The sequence below is a fragment of the Dama dama genome, chromosome 27 (assembly GCF_033118175.1).
Source record: "Dama dama isolate Ldn47 chromosome 27, ASM3311817v1, whole genome shotgun sequence".
Lineage (NCBI taxonomy): Eukaryota > Metazoa > Chordata > Mammalia > Artiodactyla > Cervidae > Dama > Dama dama.
Window position 1 is genome coordinate 30,516,791 of NC_083707.1, and position 25,208 is coordinate 30,541,998.

The 25,208-nt window shown below is 43.8% G+C and overlaps 1 protein-coding gene across 1 annotated transcript in view; it reads right to left on the reverse strand.

The window, feature by feature from the left end:
- Positions 1-690: 690 nt before the first annotated feature.
- The window catches only part of LOC133047617 (uncharacterized), a 174,900-nt gene continuing 150,382 nt past the window's right edge, over positions 691-25,208 (reverse strand). The window contains 6 exon segments of the mRNA XM_061130912.1: positions 691-773; positions 3,547-4,219; positions 4,987-9,440; positions 10,461-10,653; positions 22,751-22,877; positions 23,746-23,861. Coding sequence (XP_060986895.1) covers positions 691-773; positions 3,547-4,219; positions 4,987-9,440; positions 10,461-10,653; positions 22,751-22,877; positions 23,746-23,861 — 5,646 coding nt within the window.

Here is a 25,208-nt window from a genome sequence, read left to right on the forward strand (position 1 = left end):
GATTATATCACCTTCTTTCTTTAACTCTCTGCAACTGCCTCTAAATCACTGATTTCATTTTCCTTTCCTGAAATCAAGTGTCAGTCCATGAACTTGCTCTTTGTTCTTTATTTCTACTCTTCCTTTAAAGTAGTTCATATAAATCTTCTCAATTACACACCATAATTCCTCATTCATTCCCACTGTATGCAGCATGTTTACATTCTTTAATGATGTCATCTATGAAACTCTTGTGTTTTATAAAATCTAAGACATTGTCTCTTAGATACATAAGGATATATGAGAATCATCAGGGGGGATACAATGTGCAAACCAGCAATTATCTGATACAATAGGTTTCAGGTAGGGTTTGGAAATTTTCATCTTCACAAACATGGCAGGAGATTCTCATGCTGGTCTCTGTGATGTGCAAACCTTCTTCACTGCTTTGCAGTACTTTTGTTATTGAATCCAAGTTCGTGTGTCTGACACACAGTGTCCAAATAAACCAAAATGTTGGAGTTTGGAGCAGAGATTGTTTTATTGCAAGTGACAAGCAGGCAGAACTGGGTGGCTCATACTCAAGCCCAAACTCCTTGATGGTTTTAGGGGAAGAGTTCTTATAGGCAAAATTTGGAAGTAGGGCTGTAGAGTGTGTGACTTTCCACTGCTTGGTTGGTGGGAAGGTAACAGGGCAGTGTTCTAGGAGTCTCAGTCATCAGTCTTCCGGTTCCAACCAGTCTTGGGTCTAGTGCTTGTGTTCAGCCTGAAGTTAACATCCTCCACCTGGGTTCCTGTAGAAGAATTCAGAGATGCGTATCAGATTGCTATGTGTATCCCTTGAGGAGGAACAAGGAGCCTGCTCCCCATCCTGCACTATTGTTCCTTTTTGTTGCTGTTGTTAGTTACACTATTGTTTCTTGGCTGCCTTTCCTCTATTTCTGCATTTCCTCACTCCTCTAATTAGTAACTATTTGAATATGCCCTTTGGAACTCAGGGAAGGTCTAAGAGACGGAACTATGCATTGTGCATGCTCAATTGCTCAGTTGTGTCTGACTCTTTGAGACCCTATTGACTGTAGCCCCCTCAAGGATCCTCTGTCCTTGGGTTTTCCCAGGCGAGAGAACTGGAGTGGGTTGCCATTTCTTCTCCAGGGGATCTTTCTGACCCAGGGATCAAACCTGCGTCTCCTGCATTGGCAGGTGGGTTCTTTACTGCTGAGACATCAGGGAAGCCCTTAGAAGATTGAAAACTTCCTACAAACAAGAAATGGGCCCTTGGGAAGGGTTTTGTACCTGGGAAGGCCCTATGGGGTCCTGCTTGGTTTCACTTTTTAGCAGTTTCACCTGCTTCTTTATTCTTGGAATACTCTACATAAAACTTCCTCCCTGTTTGAGTGATGTTCATTATCTTTAGATTTTTTGCACATTTATTCTCCTTCCTGTCTGAAGTTGAAAATGTCTTTCAAAATATTAATTTTGTTCCTTTGCCTGAGGATTATATCCATATTATTATTTGATGACTAACCACTGATATTTGGAAAGTGACTTGATGAATATTTTTTCTTATATTTTGCTTAACACTCTATTCTATAAGGAAATTGATCATATCCCAGTCTAATTTGCCTGATTTCAAAGAGAACTTGGGGGACTTCCCTGGTGGTCTAGGAGCTAAGACAGCACTCCCAATGCAGGGGACCCGAGTCCAATCCCTAGTCAAGGAACTAGATCCCACATGCCTCAACTATCAGTTCACATGCCAACACTAAAGATCCCACATGCTGCAAGTAAGACCTGATGCAGCCAAATAAATACATAAAAAATTTTTTTTAAATGATCTTAAGATAACTTCATCATCAGAAAAGGTGGTATCTTTCAATTTCCATATCACAGCTTTCCAGTTTCCTGTATGGAAATCACATTGTTTTGCAAGAACCATTTCTCTTCTTTAAATGTATTTTAGTATGTACAGGCAATTTGGTGCCCTGCAATCCTGATGATTTTGCAGGCTGGTTGTAAACATGTGTCCTCAGAGTGTGCAATGTCCCTGCTTATGCCTCTGCCATTGGAAATTCTGTTTTTACTGAGCACCTTTAACACTATACTGAGAAAAGTAATCAAATTCTTTGTTTCCTTCTTAGTTTATTGGCTGAATGGGGCAGAGAATAGGCAGAACATGAGATTGGGTGCTGGATCAATGTCACTGATCATATATCATCCAACACAGATCTCAAACTTGCCTTCCTTTTCTCCTATAGAAGCTACTGAAATCTCAGCATATTGTGGGCGGTTGTCATGATTTGCATATTAACTCTTCCTTCCAGTGATTCTTTTTTGTTATGCCCGATGTCCGAATCCCCGAGCGGGAAGAGAGAGAAGGCTTCCAAGACAATGCAACTCGCAAAAAGGGAAGTTTATTACTGTCTCGAGCCAGGGCCTTCTGCCACAAACATCACAATGGTGCAGGGTCAGAAAGCGCCGAGCTCAAGCTTGTTACACAAATTTATGAGATATGCAAAAGCGGTTAGTAACTGGCTTAAGCGGATTGGTTACATGTTTGCAAAGCAATTCTATCCGTACAGACTTTCGCGGGCTTTTCAGCTCTCCCTTTGTTCTTACTGGGCGCATATTGATTGGCTGGCTCCAGGTTACTTGATGGGGGTAGGGAATCTTACCATTTCGGGGGAAGCTAAAACTTAGGTCCAGGCCGCCCGTCATGGTATTAACCCTGGCAGCCTCACATTCCCCCCTGTCTTCTTGTTCCTGTAGAGGAATCTTTCTCTTCATCCTGGGCTACCATCTGATATTGCTGCCTCAATACCATAATCTGAATGGTATTTAGACGTTCTCTAATAAATGACATTAGCCGGTTTAAAATACAAGGGCCAAATGTAAGTGTTAATAATAGCACTATAAGCGGGCCCAGGAGGGTGGAAACTAAGGTGGTCAGCCAGGGGGAGCGTTGAAACCAAGACTCCAACCATCCCTGTTGGGCCTCCCGTTCCCTCTTTCGTTGCGCCAGCCCTTCTCTTACTTTTGCCATAGATTCTCTTACCACTCCTGTATGGTCTGCATAGAAACAACATTCTTCTCCCAGAGCTGCGCAGACCCCACCCTGTTGGAGAAAAATCAAGTCTAATCCTCTCCTATTCTGCAAGACCACCTCAGACAAGGAAGTCAGAGACTTCTCTAAGTGGCTGATTGATTCTTCTATGCGAGTTATATCTTCATCTATGGCGGCTCGTAGGGAAGAAAACCCTTGGCCTTGCAGAGATAGTGAAGCTATTCCTGTCCCTGCTCCTGCCAGCCCAAGACTGAACAAGGCTGCCATGGTGATCGCACTGATTGGCTCTCTCTTTTGTCTTAGCAATTCTCGGTCCCAATGTGAGTACATAACCTCTTCAGAGTGGTATAAGATTTTTGGCATTACAGCAACCAGGACACAGAATTCTTGACTCTGGTTAAAAACCTTCACATTTAAACATGGGGTTAGCCCAGTATGTGAACAAATCCACCAGCCCCCAACCTCTGGCACAATCCAATTTTTGCCATATAAGCGTAGGTTACTAATAGTCCGGGCACAGAGGGAAGTTTTATCACGTGGCACTGTGCCCAAACAGAGTCCCTGTCCCCAAACTTCATTCATTGTGAGGCCAACCTTGCGTTCTTCCCATCGGCATGGGGGTGGGTCCTGGCCTGAATATAAGTGGTAAGAGACATTGAGGCCTATGGCCTCATAAAAGCGGGGGTGAAGATTATAACAAAGCCAACAGGACTGGGTTGCATTAGGGTTGGTATGGTTTATGACCGTAAAGGCTGCATTCACTAAGGCCCATAGGGGGTCCTGAATTGCTGAGCTAATGGTAACAGCCAGAGGGCCAGGGGTTTCTGTCAGTTTGCCTCTGAGGCTCGGGGTAGAGGAGATGTTAAATGTTCCTGGCAAGCTTGGTCTGAAGGGGGTTGGCTTGGGGGTCGCCTTGTGCCCCTGTAATGCTTTGACCAGATTGGGATCTAAACTATGTACCTGCACCGGCTCAATAACCTGTTTAATGATTAAAAGCTCGCCTGGGTAGGGGCCGGGCCAATTTACGTGAAGCTGAAAACCCCAAGTCAGTCCTGAGGTCCAGCGGTTTTCTTTTTTCGCCTGTTCCTGGTTAAATCGTACTCGTACCTGAGGCCCCTGGTGTCTACGGTCCTTGAAGGTGAAGCTAACTAGATCTCTGTTTCCGACATCCCACCACTGGGGTCCATCACAAGAGGTCACACAACTCCAGCTCCTGCAATAATAGCTTTCTATGCCACCACAGGTTTTCCAGTCATTTTTTACATAGCCCAGGCAAGCCCAAAACCCCAACCTATGGTTTTTTATCCCATCTCTATAGTACTTATCATAGAGACCATCCTGCTTTGCGAAGAGGCTTGAGAGGTCGAAGTTCAGGTCTGGCCACCAGGTGTTTGGAGGGTGGATTCCTGAGGTCTCATTGAGCAGCTCATGAGTTTGCCCGTCGTTGAGTTTCCATGTGATCTTAGCAGGTTGATGGGGGTTATGACTGGTCGCTCCTGGGTCGATGAGAGCTGCCATCAGCAGGAGAATTAGGAGGCCTCCCAGCGGACGAGTTTCAGTTTCAAAGGATTTGACGGGTGAGGACTCGCCTTCCATTCTGCTCGCGCTTTTTCCTGTTCTTCCGATGTGGCTTGCCACACGTGATTGCAGTGAACCCAGGGTCCAATCCCGTCGACCTTGACAGCGGTAGGAGTGGTAAGGAGAACAACATAAGGGCCTTTCCATCTAGGTTCTAATACTTTAGATTGGTGTCGTTTTACCCAAACCCAATCACCTGGGCCAATATTATGTGAGGGGAGGGCCCTCTTGTTTTGGCCCTCATGCATCTCTCGAATCAATTTCCAAACATGGTTATGCACCTTACTTAATGCTATCAGAGTTTGCTGGAATTGTCCCAAAGTAGGGGGTGGCAGACATTTTCCTTCAAAAATAGGATACACAGGAGGGGGTCTTCCATACAGAATCTCAAAAGGAGTAAGATTCAGCTTATAAGGGGTGTTACGTGCCCGAAAGAGTGCAAAGGGGAGGAGGGTCACCCAGTCCCCGCCAGTCTCTATTGCCAACTTTGTCAAAGTTTCTTTTAGGGTCCGATTCATTCTCTCAACCTGTCCTGAGCTCTGGGGATTATATTCGCAATGTAACTTCCATTTCGTCCCCAGAGCTTGGGCCAGCCCTTGTACAATCTGGCTCACAAAGGCAGGTCCATTATCAGAGCCCATAGTCACTGGCAGCCCATACCTAGGCACTATCTCCTCTAAGATCTTTTTAGCAACCACTATTGCTGTCTCTCCCTTAGTGGGGAAAGCTTCTACCCACCCCGAGAAGGTATCTACCAGTACCAACAGATAGCGGTACCCATACTTGCCTGGCCTTACCTCGGTGAAATCTATCTCCCAATGTTGCCCTGGCTTTTCCCCTCGGTACCTCGTTCCCGAGTGCTGCTTCTTCTCTGCCCTCATCAGCTGGCACGCTTCGCAGGCTTGAATTATCTCTCGTACAGTTGCATTTTGTCGAGGGAACCTCAGGCAGGCCATCTGGAGAAGTGTTAGGGTCTTTTTTTCTCCCAAGTGTGTAGTTGTGTGCAGGTGTTCACACAGGTGACGACCCAGGGTGGCAGGCAAGATCAGGTTGTTGTTTTGGTCTCGGTACCATCCATCTTGGTCATCTTTCTGGAGGGTGGTATCCTTGTTGATCCAGGCGAGATCAGGGAGGGAATATTCGGGAACTGGTGGCAAGGTCCCCATACCAGGGGGTGGAAGTCCCACGGCTAATATGGGGGCGGCATAGTCCCGGCTAGCCGCTTCTCGAGCGGCCGCATCAGCAGCACGATTGCCTCGCGCCTTAGGGTCTTCTCCCTTCTGGTGACCGGGGACATGTACTATAGCTACTGCCCGGGGTAGTTGGACAGCTTCCAAGAGCCTGTGAATCTCAGGCAGATTTTTGACCTCTTTTCCCTCAGCTGTCCGAAATCCCCTTTCTTGGTATATGGGACCTTGAATATGGGCAGTGCTGAAAGCATATCGGCTGTCAGTAAAAATGGTGACTCTCTTCCCTTTGGCTTGCTCCAGAGCCTGTATTAGGGCAATCAATTCTGCTTTTTGTGCAGAAGTGTTTGGGGGTAGTGTCTCAGCCCATATCGTCCGCCCTGAATCATCAACTATGGCGGCTCCCGCCTTCCTTTGCCCATCTTTTACATAACTGCTCCCATCGGTGAACCATACTAGCTCACTGTTGCTTAGGGGTACATCAGTTAAGTCTTTTCGTGCCGCCAGGGCCTCAGCCAGTATCTCACTGCAGTCATGGAGAGGGCTGTCCTTCTCTGGGTTGGGTAGGAGCGTGGCCGGATTTAGGGAGCAAGGGGTCTGAAAACGCACCCGTGGGGCATCGAGCAGCAAGGCCTGGTAGTGTGTCAAGCGGGCATTGGAGATCCACTTACCCGGCGGCTGCTTTTAAACCCCTTCCACTGCGTGGGGGGTGTAAACCGAGAGTTGCTGTCCATACGTCAACTTGTCAGCGTCGCGGACGAGGAGGGCTGTAGCTGCAATGATGCGAAGGCAAGGGGGCCACCCAGCGGCCACCAGGTCTAATCGCTTCGAAAGGTATGCTACCGGCCGCTTCCATGGTCCCCATTGTTGAGTCAAGACCCCCTTTCCTATTCCTTGCTTTTCATCTACAAACAGCTGGAATGACTTATTTGGGTTAGGCAGGGCAAGGGCTGGGGCTTCTAGTAGGGCCCGTCTGAGTGTCTGGAAAGCCTGTTTCATTGGCTCAGTCCAAGTCCACTTTGGGGTCTCTTTACTTCCCTCATATAAGGGCCGGGCCTTCTCAGCAAACCCCATAATCCACAGTCTGCAATATCCAACAGTCCCCAGAAACTCTCTCACCTGGCGAGGGTTTTTGGGCTCTGGTATCTGCAATATTGTTTCTTTCATGGCCTGGGTTAGCCACCTTTGCCCCTGCCTGATCTTATACCCCAAATAGGTGACCTCTTGCCGGGCTATTTGTGCCTTCTTTGCGCTAGCGCGATACCCCAAGATGCCTAGGGTCTGTAATAGGTCCCCAGTGGCACGGCTGCAAGCTTCCTCTGTGGTTCCAGCCAACATAAGGTCATCTACATATTGTAGCAGAATGACCTCTGGGTGGCAAGCCCGATATTCGTAGAGGTCCTCACTCAGAGCCTCATTAAACAAGGTAGGGGAGTTCTTGAACCCCTGTGGGAGGCGGGTCCAAGTTAATTGTACTACCGGTTGGCCTTCCCCCTCAGTCCACTCAAAGGCAAATATCTCCTGGCTCTGGACTGCCAGGGGTAGGCTGAAAAAGGCATCCTTCAAGTCCAGCACAGTGTACCAAGTGTACTCAGGCAGTAAACTGCTCAGGAGAGTATACGGGTTAGGGACAGTTGGGTGTATATCACTCACCCGTTTGTTGACTTTTCGCAGGTCTTGGACAGGTCTGTAATCTGTCTCCCCTGGCTTCTTCACCGGCAGTAAGGGGGTGTTCCAAGGGGATTGGCATCGCCTGAGAATTCCGGCCTCCATGAGCCGTCGAATGTGGGGAGTGATCCCCCGCCGAGCTTCTTGGCTCATAGGGTACTGTCTCACCCTCACAGGAATTGCCTCGGCCTTTAGCTCGATGACGACCGGATGTCTCTGTTTAGCTAGTCCCATTCCTGCTGTTTCTGCCCAGGCCAATGGATATTTATGGGCCCATGGTTGTACATCTAGTGCTATGGTCTCTGAGGGCTTAGGCGCAAAAAGTCTGTATTCATCCCTTAAGGCTAGGGACAAGACATGTATCGGTTGTCCAAGTCCATCCGTGACTGACATTCCCCCGGGGTCAAAATGGATCTGAGCATTAACTTTAGTCAACAAGTCTCTTCCAAGTAGAGGGGCTGGGCATTCTGGTATCACCAAAAACGAATGGGACACCTGGTTGGTCCCCAGATTTACTTTCCGTTCTGTGGTCCAACAATATCTTTTTGTCCCCGTGGCTCCTTGCACTAAGCTGGCTTTCTTAGACATTGGTCCCAGTTTTTTATTTAAAACAGAGTGTTGGGCGCCAGTATCCACCATGAAGCCAACGGGTTTCCCCTCCACATGTATGGTTACCCAGGACTCGGGGAGGGGTGCCGAGTCTCGACTCCCCTAGTCACTGTCTTCCCCCGCATATAGAACTCGAGTTCCAGGGGGGATTTTTTCTCTCTGGGTCATTCCTCTCTTTGAGTCCCTCTTAGGGCACTCGTTTTTCCAGTGCCCCTGTTCTTTGCAGTAGGCGCACTGATCCTTCTTTAGGGCCTGCCTTTTTGGTTTTTCTTTTTCTCCCGTCCGGGGGTTTCGAGGTTCCCTCAATTCTGTTCCAGCCTTTATCCCCGCAAAAAGAATCTGGGCTAGCTCCTTCTGGTTCTTCTGGTTTTCTCTAGCCCTATGTTCCCTGTCTTCTTTCCTGATCTTCTCCGCTAATTCCCTTTCCTCCCGCCGAATTCGCTCTTCCCTTTCTTCTGGGGTCTCCCTATTATTAAATACCTTTTCAGCTACTTTCAGTAAATCCTGTATCGTCTGTTCTCCCAATCCCTCTATCTTTTGTAATTTCCTCCTAATATCTGGGGCTGCCTGATTCACAAACGCTAACAGAACTGCAGCACGTGACTCCTCAGCCTGGGGGTCCCTAGGTGTATATCGCCTGAAAGCTTCCATCAGCCTCTCTAGGAAGGCTGCCGGGCTTTCAGTGGGCTCTTGCCTTACTAAATTTACCTTTGCCAGATTTGTCGGCTTTCTTGCTGCAGCCCGCAGGCCAGCCATTAGAGTCTGGCGGTACACTCAGAGACGCTCCCTACCTTCCACCCGCTCAAAATCCCAGTTAGGCCGCAACAGAGGAAACCCCTCGTCCACGAGATGAGGCTGGGTGGTTGGTCTCCCGTCGACCCCTGGTACCCGTTTCCGCGCCTCTGCCAGAATTCGCTCCCGTTCTTCCGTGGTGAAGAGCACCTGCAACAGCTGCTGACAATCATCCCAGGTGGGATTATGAGTGAACAAAATGGAATCTAAGAGGTCAATGAGGCCTTGGGGCTTCTCTGAGAAAGGAGGGTTTTGGGTCTTCCAATTGTACAGGTCACTCGTGGAAAAGGGCCAGTACTGATAGGTTCGCTCTCCGTCCGGGTTAGTTGGTCCCACTCGGACAGGGAGTGTCTGAACAGTGGATGAAGGTAACTCTGGGTCCCCAGGGTCTTGCTTACCCCTATCTCCCTTAGTTTTCCCCCGGGTCCCCAATGCCGGTCCCCCCTCACGGTCGGTTCCCGTTGGCCCTCTTAATCCTCTCGGTTCACCTGTGGGAGCTTCTCTCCTTGGAGGGGATTGCAAGGAGGGCACATATGGCGGAGACCTTATCTCCGTTTCTAGATCTATCAGGTTTGGATAAGATGATTCCTGAAGGACTGGTTTTGGGTCCTCTTTCTTTTTGGTTTCCTCCGGGGGGGTCTCCATCACCAGGACCTGTGAACTGGAGGAACTAGGAAGTTTGTAAACAAAAGGTTTTAACCATTTAGGCGGATTTTCCACTAGATCCTGCCAGACCATGACATAGGGGACCTGACTCGGATGGCCCCAGGGATCAGGAGCCATAATCTTTTCCTTCACAGCCTGTATGATGGACGGTTGAAAGGTGCCTTCCGGAGGCCATCCAACCTGAAAGGCGGGCCACTCTGCAGAACAAAAAGTTATTAATTTACTTTTCTTGGCCAGCAAAGACAAGTCATGGGCCCTGGCCCTGACATCCGAAAAATGGTCAGTCATGAGAGAAAGTGGGGTAGATTCTCCTTGCCCCATGGTCAAAGAATTAACGGTAAGGAAGAGAGAGAGAAAGTCACTGAGAACGACCACCAAAAATCCTACCAGGAGTGGTGGCGGCCAAGAGGTTGGGCTTATGGTATGCTTTTGGAACTGTTTATGTGCCTGCGTCGTTGCACGGAAGTTTTCTTGCTGGGGGCGGGCCCCCTAGGGGTTTCTAGCCTGTTCCGTGACCCCCTTATCCTCTCACGGGAGTCTTCAAGTGGCAGGCGCCCTAATGGCCTTTATGTGCCTGACCTGTGCCCACAAGAAGAATTTTAGGCCACGTCCTCAGTTAGGGATGTTAAAGGAGAGTTTCACCCGGTCGGGCTCTAGTTACTGAGGCTTACTTATTGTAGGGCCTTCAGAGTCTGCCAGAGTGTAGCCCTGGCCAGGACTCATCAATTGCCCCCACAACCGTTCGCCTGTTCACTGAAACTCCCGAAAAGAAAAGGAGTTGGGGGAAGATCAGAGAAATAAGAGAAAGAGAATAAGTCAGAAGTGAGAGAGAACAATGCACCAGAAGAGAACGAGACTAGAGACAATGCCGGCACACATAAAAACACGGAGAGCCAAAGACAAACACACGGACAAACAAACGTCGGCCGACGACACAGCGCTGGGTTTTCGGGCCCCCTGAATTTTCTTGCCTCCCGGTAGCAGATTCACCTTACCGAATGACGTCCGCTGTTCATCAGACTCGGGGTCGGGAGAGGAACTTTCCTTCCCGCGGAGTCGGCTGCCTCCCAGCGCGTCCGCTGGCCTTGGCCTTACGCCGGCTGGCTCCCCCTTTATAAAAAGCCTTCCCGCGGAGTCGGCTGCCTCCCAGCGCGTCCGCTGGCCTTGGCCTTACGCCGGCTGGCTCCCCCTTTATAAAAAACCTTCTTTCTGTGCCAGATACCTCCCTGCTTCCTGAGCACCGGTGTTATTATTTATCCTTCCCCTTTGTTCTGTAAGCGTTCTCTTCTCCCGCTCAAGGGATCCCGGACGAGCCCCCAAATGTTATGCCCGATGTCCGAATCCCCGAGCGGGAAGAGAGAGAAGGCTTCCAAGACAATGCAACTCGCAAAAAGGGAAGTTTATTACTGTCTCGAGCCAGGGCCTTCTGCCACAAACATCACAATGGTGCAGGGTCAGAAAGCGCCGAGCTCAAGCTTGTTACACAAATTTATGAGATATGCAAAAGCGGTTAGTAACTGGCTTAAGCGGATTGGTTACATGTTTGCAAAGCAATTCTATCCGTACAGACTTTCGCGGGCTTTTCAGCTCTCCCTTTGTTCTTACTGGGCGCATATTGATTGGCTGGCTCCAGGTTACTTGATGGGGGTAGGGAATCTTACCATTTCTGGGGAAGCTAAAACTTAGGTCCAGGCCGCCCGTCATGGTATTAACCCTGGCAGCCTCACATTTTTGTGATATCTTCCCAAATTTTTTGATTCTTTTTTGTTCCAGTGGTTGTACATAATTCCAGTTGTACAAGAAGCATTTTTACGCAGTTGCCCTCTGAATTATAAACCCCCTTCTGAATTTATTTTGTTGTTACCTGACACACCTTCACAACTCTGAGTATAACTGGAAAGAAGAGCTTTGAGAGCCAGATACATCTGGAAATGTCTGAAGTCCATTCTATGTTTATCATTCAGTTTTTACATGCAGATGCTCCACAAACTTGAGAACTATTTTATTTAAATCAGTGACATTTAACCCACCACTTATGTTGCCTCGAGCAATATCCACATCTTGATGTAAATCCATCAGATCTCAAAAAATGTTCCACTGTTTTCATAGAGAATAGACTTTTGGTTGCCAAGAGAGTAGAGGGGAGGGAAGTACTGGGAGTTTGGGATTAGTAGATGCAAACTAGCGTATATAAACAAGGTCCTACTGTATAGCATGGGGAACTATATTCAATATCCTGTGTTAAACCATAATGGAAAAGAAAATGAAAAACAATGTGTATATATAATATATATACACACACACACACATATATATATGTATATATATATTTATATGTATGCATGTATGATGGTATCACTCTGCTATAGACTGGAAATTAATGCAACATTAAAAGTCAACTACACTTCAGTAAAATTTTTAAAAAATATTTCACTGTCTTAAGAGAAAATATATAGATCTCTATGACTTAGTATATTTTTCTGTAGTTGTAATTCCACTTGACCCTCACATTGGACTTGCTTGTATACCTGAATAAGATTGCTAGCAAGAATCTCTTTAAATGTAAAAATCTTGGATTGAGTATTATGTGGTAGGTTTCACAATAAACATAAAAGCTAAAAAGCTACAGAACTTTTTATTAAAGCTGACATGTATCAAGTGATCTGATCCAAGTTCAAGGAAGCATCTTTGTTATCATAGTAATTAAAGTAGGAATCTAAAGGGTGATACTTTGCATTAAAATGTAAATGGTTTTTGCCTGTTCCGATTCTGTAACTTAAAACTTATTAGACTTGTATGAGCGTCCCAGGTGGTGCTAGTGGTATAGAACCTGCCTGCCAATGCAGGAGACGTAAGAGACGCAGGTTTGATCCCTGGGTCAGGAAAGTCCCCTGGAGTAGGAAATGGCAACCCACTCCAGTATTCTTGCCTGAAAAATCCCATGGACAGAGGAGCCTGTCAGGCCACAGTCCATGGGGTTGCAAAGAGTCAGACACAATTGACATGCAGATGTGTCTAACCCTCAATTTCCTCTTCTATGAAAGAAGAGGATTCATTGACAAATGGTTCTGATTTGGCTACCAACAAATCACTTAAATTATTCCCATTCCAGTATTGATGCTGAAAACTCAGCTTCTCTGTGCACCAGTGCTGAATCAAATTTTGGAGACAAAGTTTTAGTTGAAGTAGAAAAGAATAACTTAATTATTTTGCCAGGCAAAGAGGGCCACAGTGGGCCAATGTCTTCAAAATTGTATGTCCTAACTTGGAGAAGATAGTGAGAAGTTTTATAGCAATGGTTCAAAGAGAGTGATCAATTCATTGACAGTCTTCTGACGGGTTGGTGGTGAGGTGAGCAGGAGTCAACATCATCAATATTCATGTCCAGCTGGTCTGGGGTCTGCATGCTTGTGGGCAGCATGCCATTATTAATTGTTAACTTCTCCACCTGGAGGGGGTTTCAGTATCTGCAGACTAGCTCAAAGATACTGTTGTGTATATCCCTTGATGGGGAAACAGCACCTTGTCCCAAGGCTGCTCTTAACCGTTTGTTTCTCCCTGGTCTAGTATCCCCTCCTTTCCCTAGTTAACAGTTCCTTGAATCTACCCATTGAAACTCAGGGAAGGTCATGGAGGCTGAATGAAGGATGTTACTTGTAATCAAAGAAATGGAAGACACAGAAAGGCTTTGTGCCCAAGAGCCTCGCAGGGCCCTGCTGGGTAGCAATACTTTTGTTATGAGTTGAAATATGTCCCTCCCAAAAGGTATATAAAGGTACTAAATCCAGGACCTGCAAATCTGAACTTCGCTGGAAATAGTCCTTGCAAATATAATTTGGCAAGATGAAGTCAACCTGGAGTAGGGTGGAGTCTAATCCAATATAACTAGTCAATATAAGAGGAGAAGTGCCCCAGAGGATACTCATGGAAGGAAGAGGCCTTGTGATGATTGAGACAGAGACTGGAATCATGCTCCCACAAACTAAAGAAAGTCAGCACAACCACCAGAAGCTGGTGGAAGAGACATGCACATATTTCCCCTACATGTTTCAGAGGGAGCGTGGCCCTGCTGACACCATGATTTCAGATTTCTGGCCTCCACAGCTGTGAGATAACAAATTCCTACTATTTTAAACCACCCCATTTGTGGTACTTTGTTATGGCTGCCCAAGAAAACTAAGAATCTTTAGGAATGAGAAAAGAAAATCTGTATTTTGAAAGCTATACCCTCCCTGGTGGTGATTTTGCTATGAGCAAGGTGTGGGACCACTAGACAGACGACGTCTGAGTTTCTATCTAGATCTCAGATTTTATGATTGAAGGATACATGTATTGTAAACAGAAGGGGAAAAAACAAAAAGGTAGACTACGTATTCAATGCTGAAATAAGGTTGAGAACTACTAGTACACACTGACAATGCAAAAATTCTCCCTCCCACTTATGACAATGACACCCTAAATGGTGCTGTTCTATAAGCTGCTATCCTAGAAGTACCAGGCACTTGAAGGTCAATTCAATTTCATCTTGACAAACACATCTGTTTGAACTTACTTGCTCTTTGAGATATTATGCTGATTCAGTTTTCCTTCAGTAAGTGTTGGGGTACGGTTTGTGATAGATTTGCTTCCTAATGGGTAATACATCTTCTATGTATGAACATCCAGTTCTTTGCAATTGTCTGTGATGATTGATCTTAAACTATCATTTCTTGGTCTGTGGCATCAAGTGCAAACTTATCTTTCATATTGCCAACTCCAGACACTTCTCTCTCCTGCCTGGGTCTGCCCTTGAGACACAATAAAGTGGATGCACGACACTGCAGCAGCATCAGAGATATGCAAGATGCCTGGAGCTGACAGGGTGCCCTGAGTAATGGCTACAACCTTCCAGAACACACCAGTGGGGCCTCCTTTCATAGATGCCCCAGACAATAATGACCCTTTACTCCACAATACGTCTTTTTTCATCACTCATGGAAAGTATTCTTCTACATTTTCCGCTTTATCTTGTGTCTTCGCCATGGACTGCTGATGGGAATGCTGTGGGAAATGCAGTTCTTAGAAGGGAAAAAATGCAGAGAAAGAAGAGAAACACTCTTCAGCATTTTTCTGTTCTATAGTATCTCACTGCATTGAAAAGGATTGAGAATATTAGTCAAAAGTAATCAGGCACTTGGGGAACAGAAAGAGAAGCAGTCTTGCGTAGCCCTGTTTAATAAGTGGTTTAAGCACACTGGTGAGGGCTCCTGACTTCTGTCTCCATCATATGTATGCATAATTGTGTTTGCGCTTATTATCCCCAAACTTGCATGATCTCTGCCCACTCTAATAGGAATGCTAAAGTAAGAGAAATCCATCATGTTGGTATAGTAACTGTGCTTCCTCCATCCTCTGCCTCACAGATGAAGACGGTTGTTTATTTATAGACCATTGTAGCAAATACATTACCTTTTATCTCTTCTATCAGGATTGACATGATTAATGCATGGGAAGTATTCATATATTCAGCTGGCCAGTTTATGAATAGATGACCTCCAGAATGTTATAAAGTTTCTAAGATTAGGACCCACAGGGACTTCCCTGGCTGTCCAGTGGTTAATACTACGCACTTCCACTGCAGGGGGTGCAGGTTCAATCCCTGGTCAGGGAAGTAAGAGGCCACATACTTTGCAGAGCAGCCAAAATAAATAAATAAACGATTCTACTTAAGATTAGGACCTATGTCTAAACTTCTATTTGTACCCCTCATCTTTTATTTTTGTATCTGGCACATAATAGGAACTCAATCTATTATTTAATCAGCATTGCTTTATTATGAAGTGAAGTCAGTCATGTCTGAATCTTTGTGACCCCATGGACTATACAGTCCATGGAATTCTCCAGGCCAGAATACTGGAGTGGGTAGCCTTTCCCTTCTCCAGGGGATCTTCCCAACCCAGGGATCCAACCCAGGTCTCCCGCATTGCAAGTGGATTGTTTACCAGCTGAGCCACAAGGGAAGCCCAAGAATACTGGAGTGGGTAGCCTATCCCTTCTCCAGCAGATCTTCCCAACCTAGGGATCGAACCGGGGTCTCCTACATTGCAGGAAGATTCTTTACCAAGTGAGCTATGAGAGAAGGCCATAGACATAGCCATTTCTGTTTCTAATAATAAAGTGAAGGAGAAGCACACAAAATCTGGTACCATGAGGGTGCTCATTCCAAAATAGTTGAGAATCAAGTATCAGATGGGAATAAAGACATCAAATACTTTCTTGGGCTGCTTTATAGGCGTGGGAATTTATAGGTAGACTACAAACATTTTGGAGAACTGAGGCTAAGAATGAAGAAGGGCTATAAATCACATATGTGCTTGAATTGAAGCAATGGTTTTGGAGTATGCTGATATTTCTACTTAATGGACACAATTTAAAACAAATGTTCATTGATATTATAGTATACCTGTTCATCTATATCAAGGCTCTTCATATTCAAAGGGTCAGTTATTGCAAGCCAAAGAAGGGTTTCATATGAATGTGAAAAATCACCAATGTGGTGCCTTAAATATAAAAAACTCAGCCCTTATTGAATAACAACAGGATCAAGATATGGGAATTAGCACTGTGCAATATTTTAAGACACTCAAAGATCGGATAGATTCAGCATTCATTTGACTAAGTACTTGCAAATGTTATGTAGAATAATTACTTAATCACAGAATATCTGCTTACAAAAGCAAAAAGCTATTAGCAGCAACATTAAGATGAATAATTATGATTTTTACTAGTGCTTTATGGGAGTATAATTTTTATACCGTTAAATGTCAGATCCCAAGTGATCAGCTTAATGACTTTGTTCACGTGTATACTTCTATGGAGTCATCACTTCTTCAAAAATATAGAATATTTCCACTATATCAAAAATATGTTTTGATTTAAACATGATGCTAAGCTGCAAATATTGGGAAGAAGAGGTGGGATTACATGCCCTCAAATTTAAGTTAGTCTGAAAGCAGAATTTGGTTGACAAATATTTGTTTTACACATAGAGTTCAGGTATGTTTCCAGTATACATCATGATGATTTCCCATGTATCTCAAAGTTACTCAACTATATGCTCACCATGATCCATTAAAATATTTTTAAATGTTTGTATGATTCTAAACAATAAATAGTATTTGCTGAAGGAAGACTTTCCCATTGTTTCCATTTTTCTTTCTCAGTCTCCCTTAAAGTTGCTTTCTCTGAAGGTTTAGATAATTGTAGTTAAGAGGCTACTAGTGACACCTAGTGCTTATCCACTAAAAACGTCTGCATTTAGGAGAACATTTATTTTCTAACGGTTAGCTACTGTTAATCAAGTTCTTGTTTATGTGCAGAAAACTGACAATAATAATCTCAGTGCTATTTCATGCTGTTAAAGACTAAGTGGGTAACCTTCCAACATAACCTCTTAACATAATTAAAGCAAACAGATTTGACATTAACACTGTGCATTAAGAGCTAGCGTGGAGGATGAGAGGACCTCAGAATGAGGAAGCATGAGCTTGAATCAGAATTTTTTTATTCATAAGCAGGAAGACATGCTTGAAAGTTGTGGCAGATCAGCTTATTCTGTTTATTAGGAACTGGTAGGTGACACAGAGGGGACAGAGATGGGACCTCTGACCACAGTGAAAAAAGACATAAAGAAAGCTCCTTATGATTAACAAGTTGGTTCTGAGATTTTCTAAATCTTAGGTTAGATGCTGAAATACCATGAGCCAAGTAGGCAATCAGAGCAAGGCTTGGACTGTAGAGCTGGTCACTGAAATCAGAGTGTCAGCATCCTCTCCCTCCCTCCCATCTAGGAAGAAAATCTCAACTCTTAGTCTGTGTGTGGAGATCATTGAAACCAAAACACTTTCCCATCTGCCTACCATTCCTTATGCCACTGTCAGACTCCAATCTCACAATCTATCAAAATCTTGCTATTGTTTCAGTCTGTGTGAAAGTCACTCAGTTGTGTCCGATTCTTTGCAACCCCATCAACTACACAGTCTATGAAATTCTCCAGGCCAGAATACTGGCATGGGTAGCCTTTCCTTTCTCCAGGGGATCTTCCCAACCCAGGGATTAAACCAGGGTCTCCTGCATTGCAAGCACATTCTTTACCAGCTGAGCCACAAGGGAAGCTTGAGAATACTGGAGTGGGTAGCCTATCCCTTCTCCAGGGGATCTTCCCGACCCGGGAGTCGAACCCAAGGTCTCCTGCATGGCAGGTGGATTCTTTGCCAGCTGATCTATTGGAGGTGAGTTCGTGGTTAATCTTTGGTTGATAGTGATAGGACAAAGGTAACCCTGGAGAAGGAAGGACCATACTGAAGGTGAAGAAAGAGACTGCTAATTTAAAAAAAAAAAAATTGTACAATTTTTACCAAAGATAAATCATCAAAGAAAGAAAGAATAGAGCTACTTTCACTCTTCTTAGAATTGTCATCATCATCAAATATTATTATTAAGCCTCGAGAATGTTGGGGCTTCCCTGGTGGAAGGCACTGCATGGGGTACTGAAATATTTTGTATATATGTTAATATATGTAATGTATGTGTGTATATATACATATATAGTGCTGTAATATATAAATAGTGCTGACATATAATGTGTGTGAAAGTCTTATTTACTCGGTCATGTCTGACTGCGACCCCATGAACTGTATGTAGCACACCAGGTTCCCCTGTTCACAGGATTTTCCAGGCAAGAATACTGGAGTGGGTAGCCATTCCCTTCTCCAAGGGATCTTCCCCAGTCAGGGATCAAACCTGGGTCTCCTGCATTTCAGGCAGATTCTTTACCATCTGACCACCAAGGAAGCCCATATGTGTGTGCTTAATCACTCAGTCATGTCTGACTCTTTGAGAACCCATGGACTGCAGCCCACCAGACTCCTCTGCCCATAGGGATTCTTCAGGCAAGAATACTGGAGTGGGTTGCCATGCCCTCCTTCAGGGCATCTTCCCCACCCAGGGATCGAAACCAGGTCTCCCTCATTGCAGGCAGATTCTTTACCATCTGACCCACTAGAGAAGCCCCAGAATACTGGAGTGGGTAACTATCCCTTCTCCAGGGGATCTTCCCAACCCAGGGCTCAAACCAGGATCTCCTGCATTGCAGGCAGATTCTTTACCAGCTGAGCTACCAGGGAAGCCCTATATATCATATATCATATGCTAGATTATAAATTCTGGAGATAAAGTTATATACAATATAGATAAGCTTTCTCATGAAGCTTATACTCTAGTACAATTCATAGATAATAACTGTAACATAATTGAGATAATTTCAGATAGAGATAAGTAGTGATAAGGGAGAAAATGAGATAATGTAGAAAAGAGGGATGACAGAGGACTAAAGAAATAAATTTTGCTAAGTTATCCAGGAAACCTCTCAGAGGAGGTGATTCATAAACAGAGAGTTGAAAGAGAAGGCCTGTGAAGACATGGGAGAAAATCTGATACCAGCAAGCGCAAAGATCTAGGGGTAGGAAGAATCTTGACTTATTTAAAGAACAGAAAGAAGCCCAATGTGGCAGGAGCTGTATGTGGAGAAGATCAGGTCTGAGGGATAGACTAGAATGAGACTTTGCAGGTTGTTATGGGCTCAATGGTTGTATTCCGCCAAAATTAATATGTTGAGGCCTCAGCCCCCATTGCAACAGTGTTTGGAAGTGGTGCCCTTGGGAGGTAATTGTGTTTACATTAGGAAAGAGGGTAAGGCCCTCATGATGGGATTAGTGCTCTACAAGAAGAGAGAGACAGACAAAGTCTCTCCACTCCATAGACCAAGGAAAGACCATGTGAGCACAGAGCAAGAAGTCAGCTGTCTGTAAGACAGGAAGCAGGTTCTCACCAGACACTGAATCTGTTGGCAACTTGATCTTGGACTTAGCTTGCAGAACCGTGAGAAATAAGGATCAATTGTTTAAGCCACCAGTCTGTGATAGTTTGGGCTTCCCAGGTAGTGTTAGTGGTAAAGAACTGGCCTGCCAATTCAGGAGACATGAGATGGGGATGCCATCCCAAGGTTGGGAAGATCCCCTGATGGCAACCCACTGCAGTATTCTTACCTGGAGAATCCCATGGACAGAGGAGCCTGGTTGGCTACAGTCCACAGGGTCACAAAAAGTCAGGCACATCTGAAGCAGCTTAACATGCAAGCATACTATGATAGTTTATTATAGCAGCCTGAGCAGACTAAGACACAAGTGAGGACATGGCATTTGGAATCTAAGGACAAAGGGAAAATGATTTGAAAATTTGAATTTTATGAATATATATATTTATTCTATTTAAGGATTCTGTGACTACTATGTACATAATAGATAGATAGCATAAATATTGGGAGTGAGAGGACCTCATGTAATTTATAATCTACTTAGGAAGTAAAGACACATACATAACAGAAGCTTAAATTCATGAGGAATGCAGCCTACATTATGAACATACACTGCTCCACAGCCCTGATACTAATAAACATCTCTCCTCATGGGAACATGTATTGCGTGTGCGGAATGCCTTTAAGAAGTGAGCCCTGGTAATTTAGTGGACTTGGAAAAGCTGTGTCGTGCTGTTCTCCTGTCTTTGGGGACTTCACACTATTACATTCCCTCTGGTCTCATACATCAAGTCACTTGAGGTGTCACCTTACATGATTTAAGGTGGCAAAAGATAAACCCACCCTGTCTCTGGGCTCCTTGTACTGGGTGTTTGAAGGGCAGGCCAATGATTGTTTATTTCCCTGAAAACCTCCACAGCTGGAGACATAATGAGAAATTCTTCTATCAACTTTGTTGAAACGCTAACAAAAACTCCCATGCAACATCAAAACTGTGATTTGAATTTTTATGTTTTTTTTTTTTTGTATGCCTCAAGTTGAACTTTACTTAAGGACACAAAGTCTAGTTTTTGTCTGGCTCTTGCTTTTGTTTTTACATAGTATATCATTTTGCAGTGTTCTGGAGCACAACCATAACTTCCCCTCATTCCACTTGGTTTAAATGCAGCATTTTAACAATTGCCACTGCTTTCTAAACATACATGCATGCAATTGTACACACATACACACACACATACAGTCACACTTATGCAGATTTCAGATAGTACCTCATCATCCTGTCATTTATTAGCCGATTTTTCTTATTCTGCTGTCTAATTAATGTGATTCCACTCTGGCATCAATGTTAGATTGTAAACTCCTATTTGAAATTCTAGACAGCAAGAACTCTTTCTGATGAGCACTCTTTTGTTTATTGATTTACTCAATATTGAGTGTCTAATATGTGACAGATATTTCACTTTGCAAGGATGGAAAAATCTAAAAAAACTTGGTCCCTGTCCTCACAGATGACCCATTCTCATGGAGAAGTTTACCAGAACTGAGACAAAGGACAGCTCCCCACTTCCCTCCACACAGGAGATAGAGGAGGGTTGTTGTAGTGATGGTGGATGGTGGTGATGGTTGGTGGTGATGGACTGTGATGGTGGAGCATCTGATATTATTTAAGTAGGAATTTTGGGGAGATTTGGTCACATAATTTATCACATATTCCACCCATCTTCATTCATTCTTTTGATACTTTGTATGTCCATTGACTCCAAAAATGTTTGTTCCAAGACTACACTGGGAGAAAAATAAACAGAATGATGAGCATCATAGAGACATATTCATGTGATTTCCTCTGGCAGAATGCCTCCAAATATCCTTAGCAGACACCTCAAGTGTCATTTCATCTGCAAAGCATTTCTTGACCAACTGAAGAAGCCCATGTGGACCTCTAGGGTGTGCTTTCATAAAGCTCTTTGCACAGCACTGTCCATGGCCTAATTAGTAGGCTTTGTCATTGACTTTCTCTGTGTATTTCTGTCTCCTTATGAGATTTTCAAACCATTTTCAAATGAATATTGCTTTCCTTTCTCCCCTACACCTCAAAAACAAAGCATGTTTATGGTACATACTCAATACACATAGTGTTTATTAAGTGAGATGCAAATCTTCTCATAGGAGTCAGTATCCAGGTAGATGGGGCTTCCCTGGTGGCTCAGATGGTAAAGAATCTGCCTGAAATACAGGAGACCTGGGTTGGATCCCTGATTCAGGAAGACCCCCTGGAGAAGGGAATGGTTACTGACAGTATTCTTGTCTGGAGAATTCCAAGGACAGAGGAGTGTGGTGGGCTATAGCCCATGGGCTTGCAAGACTCAGACATGACTGAGCGACTAACGCTTACACACACACACATCCAAGTAGATGTTTGAATGATACTTCAATTATTTCATGTTTTTTAATAGACGGTATAGAAATTATTTGTCAAAAAACATTTAATTGATTTTTTTCTTGAGTTATTTAACAAATATGTATATCAAGCTAACCACGTGCTATACTCTATTCCACAAGCTTTAGAATATAAGGTCATTTAGTGTTCACAGAAACCCAGTGATACTGGGCAATCATCACTGTTACTGAACCAAACATGGGTCCACTTGCCTGCATGTGGTAAATCCAATCTACTGACATTGGGTTGTGGTGAAGGACAGTGAGCGTTTATTGTAAATGCCAGATAAGAATTTCGGAACAACTAATGCTTAAAACACCCAACTCCCTGCTGCATTTCAGTGAAACACTTTTAAAGGTGAGATAAGGAAGAGGAGTTGCAGAGTGTATGATCAGTTGCTACACAATTCTCTGATTGATTGATGATAAGGTCACAGGGTGGTGTCACAGGGGTTAACATTATCAATCCTCGGGCTCCAGCTGGTCTGGAGGCTCTATGCTCATGGTCATCATGTAGTTAATTTCTTCCATTTGATAGGGATTTTAGTATCTATAAAGCAACTCAAGAATGTGGATCAAATATTATTATCTACGTACTTCAGTGAGGAACTAAAGATTCTGTGACTACCATTCATTTATTCAGCAAGCATATTTCTTTCTGTGGCTACTACTTCATTTAGCCCTCACCCTCAAGTGCTCATGTTTATGGAATAACTTTACTTTCCTTCCTCTTAGGCTAATTGTGGGAATCACTCAGAGTGGTTGCTTGGACCTCTGCTTTTATCTCTTTACATTCTCTTCCTTGGAGCTCCTCCTGCCTTTCTAATACATATTGCTTTCATGATACCATTTTGTTTTTCAATTCTTCCCCTTCAAAGTGCTCCATCTTCTAGTTCAAAATTACCTTTGCAAACTTACCTTTCCATTTGCCTTTTCAAATATTCTGCCCCCAGTACAATTTGCAAACACAGCATAGAACTTGCTAATCTGGACTCCATGTTCTTGCTTCTGCTTTGTCTGCTCCCAACCAGCCTCACCTCTCCCCCTATGAACATGTTAACTATGTGTCTAAGGAGATGAAACAGTCTCCAAGATGCCTCTGCTGCACCCCTCAGCTCTATGTGATCCTTCCATCTCTCCCATCTGTGTTTCTGTAATTGCCTGATCCCTACACCTCTTTCCAGGTGGCTCAGTGGGTAAAGAATCCAGCTGCAATGAGAAGATGCCGGGGACTCAGGTTCCATCTCTGAGTCAGGAAAATCCCATGGAGAAGGACATGACAACTCACTCTAGAATTCTTGCCTGGAGAATCCCATGGACAGAGGAGCCTAGTGGGCTACAGTTCATGGGGTCTCAAAGGACTGGAGAATGAGCACACATTAACCTCTTATTTGGTGTCTGGGCAGGACTTTGTAGTGACTGGGTATACAAACTTTGCAATCAGAACGCCAGACTTGTGGCCCAGCTTCACAACTTACCTGCTTGGGTAAATTCTTCTGTCTCATCAACAAAAATGGATATAATATTAGCAAATTCATGAAATAGACAGCAGGATGGGGAGATTAGCTCATAACATAATAGCTTAAAATTAAAATGAAAATCAAAAGTTGCCCGGCACATTGCATTTAACATGTTAGCAACCATTACTAGTTAATTGCGTAGAGAAACTTGTAGCAAATCTGACAATGATATTTAACTTCTAAGGTGTTTCCTATGTATTATGAGTCCCCATCTCACTTTCCGTAACTTTGTCTCCTACAACCTGCTATCACCTTGTTCTTAGCTTTTCCCCTTATGTTGTACTAGGTGATCCTAATACCTGAACCAGATTTAAAATTAGACCCAATGAGTTGGACTATCTATCTGTCTTTTATGAGGTTTTCATTTGTCCTATACTCAAACCAAGTTCTTACCTAATTCTATTCCTGTGTACTTTCCCATAGATACAAACTGATTCCTTCTCTGCAATATCCTCTAAAGTCTTGACTGCCTGCAAGTCCCTCTCTATGATCTCCTGGACTCTATCCAACTAGGTTTAAGGATATTAAAAAGCAGAATCATAAATTTTCCTTCTTTGTATTCCCCACAGTGCTATGTACATACTAGATGCTCCAAAAATATTCATTAAATAAATTTATACCACAAAAATAAAGATGTTCATGGCTTATTATTATTTCTCAGATTCCAGAGAAGACAACTTTATCAGTGAAATTTGACAGACATCTGTGACAGTCATATTTTAAGCAGGTTCAAAGAGATAATCAGAACATTTCATTTGATTTGACAAATTATTGAGAACTTTTCCCTCCTACCAGCAATAATACTTAAAAGAGACTTTATTTCATTAGTGGGGAGAGGTTTATTTGCTTATGGCTGCAGGAGGACAGGAATTTGGTATTTATTCTCAGTCAATTGGAAAATTGATTTGACCCATTTAGGAGTTTAACAACGGATTCATAATAACTCTTCTTAAAGAGTACAAAAGAACAAGTACATCAATTGATCAATAGTACATTTAAGAAGAAAAAGAACTCAAGATCAAGGGAATTTAAAGAGACGGCTGAAGACTACTCCCTATTCAGAGAATTAAATCATAGAGTATTGCAAAGGGTACAAAATGAATACATTAGGAAGTGTTTCCTCAACTCTGGGACACCAATTTCAGGGAGCAGCCTCAAAACTCCTTCTTATTGATGTAAAATCAAAATGAAAATCCCACATAAAATATATGGGTCATTGAAAACATTTAATTGTATTCTGTAGTCAGCCTCTGATGTCTGTTTATAGCAATTCTGGATTCCCACGAAGTACACGTGCTCAGCCTTCTCTTGGGGCTAACTAGATTCACAGATGGGAAGATAAACCCCAGGAAGACCTTGATGAAAAGGCTGATGGCTGGAAAACCTGAGTGGCTGTTACCCAGTTAAGTGCCACCCAGGGAGAAAACAAGAAGTATGTCTCCACTCTGGTTTCCTTCAGAAGAAACCCTAGATATCTGGGAGAGATTCTTATCAGGACTTAGCTCTGATCAATACTCAGAAAATTACAATTCTAACAGGTCCCGATTTTGTCCAGTTACACCCCCTATTTCCCTGCATTCAATGGGTAACTTTAGTTTTCCAGTAGTGTAGTCTACCTGAATAAGACCTCAGGTAATTAATGGGTAATTTTAGAAAATAAATGAATGAATTAGTTTTTTTTCTGGCACAGACGAGATGGGATGAAATGAGAGAAAAGGAAAAACAAAACAGGTTAAATTTTCAAATCTTTGTAGAGACAAAAGTCTCTTTCTAATGTTCACTTGGCAATAGAAACAGGGGAAATATACAATTAAAAAGAAATCTTTGAAAACACACATAAATTATTTACTAGAGTT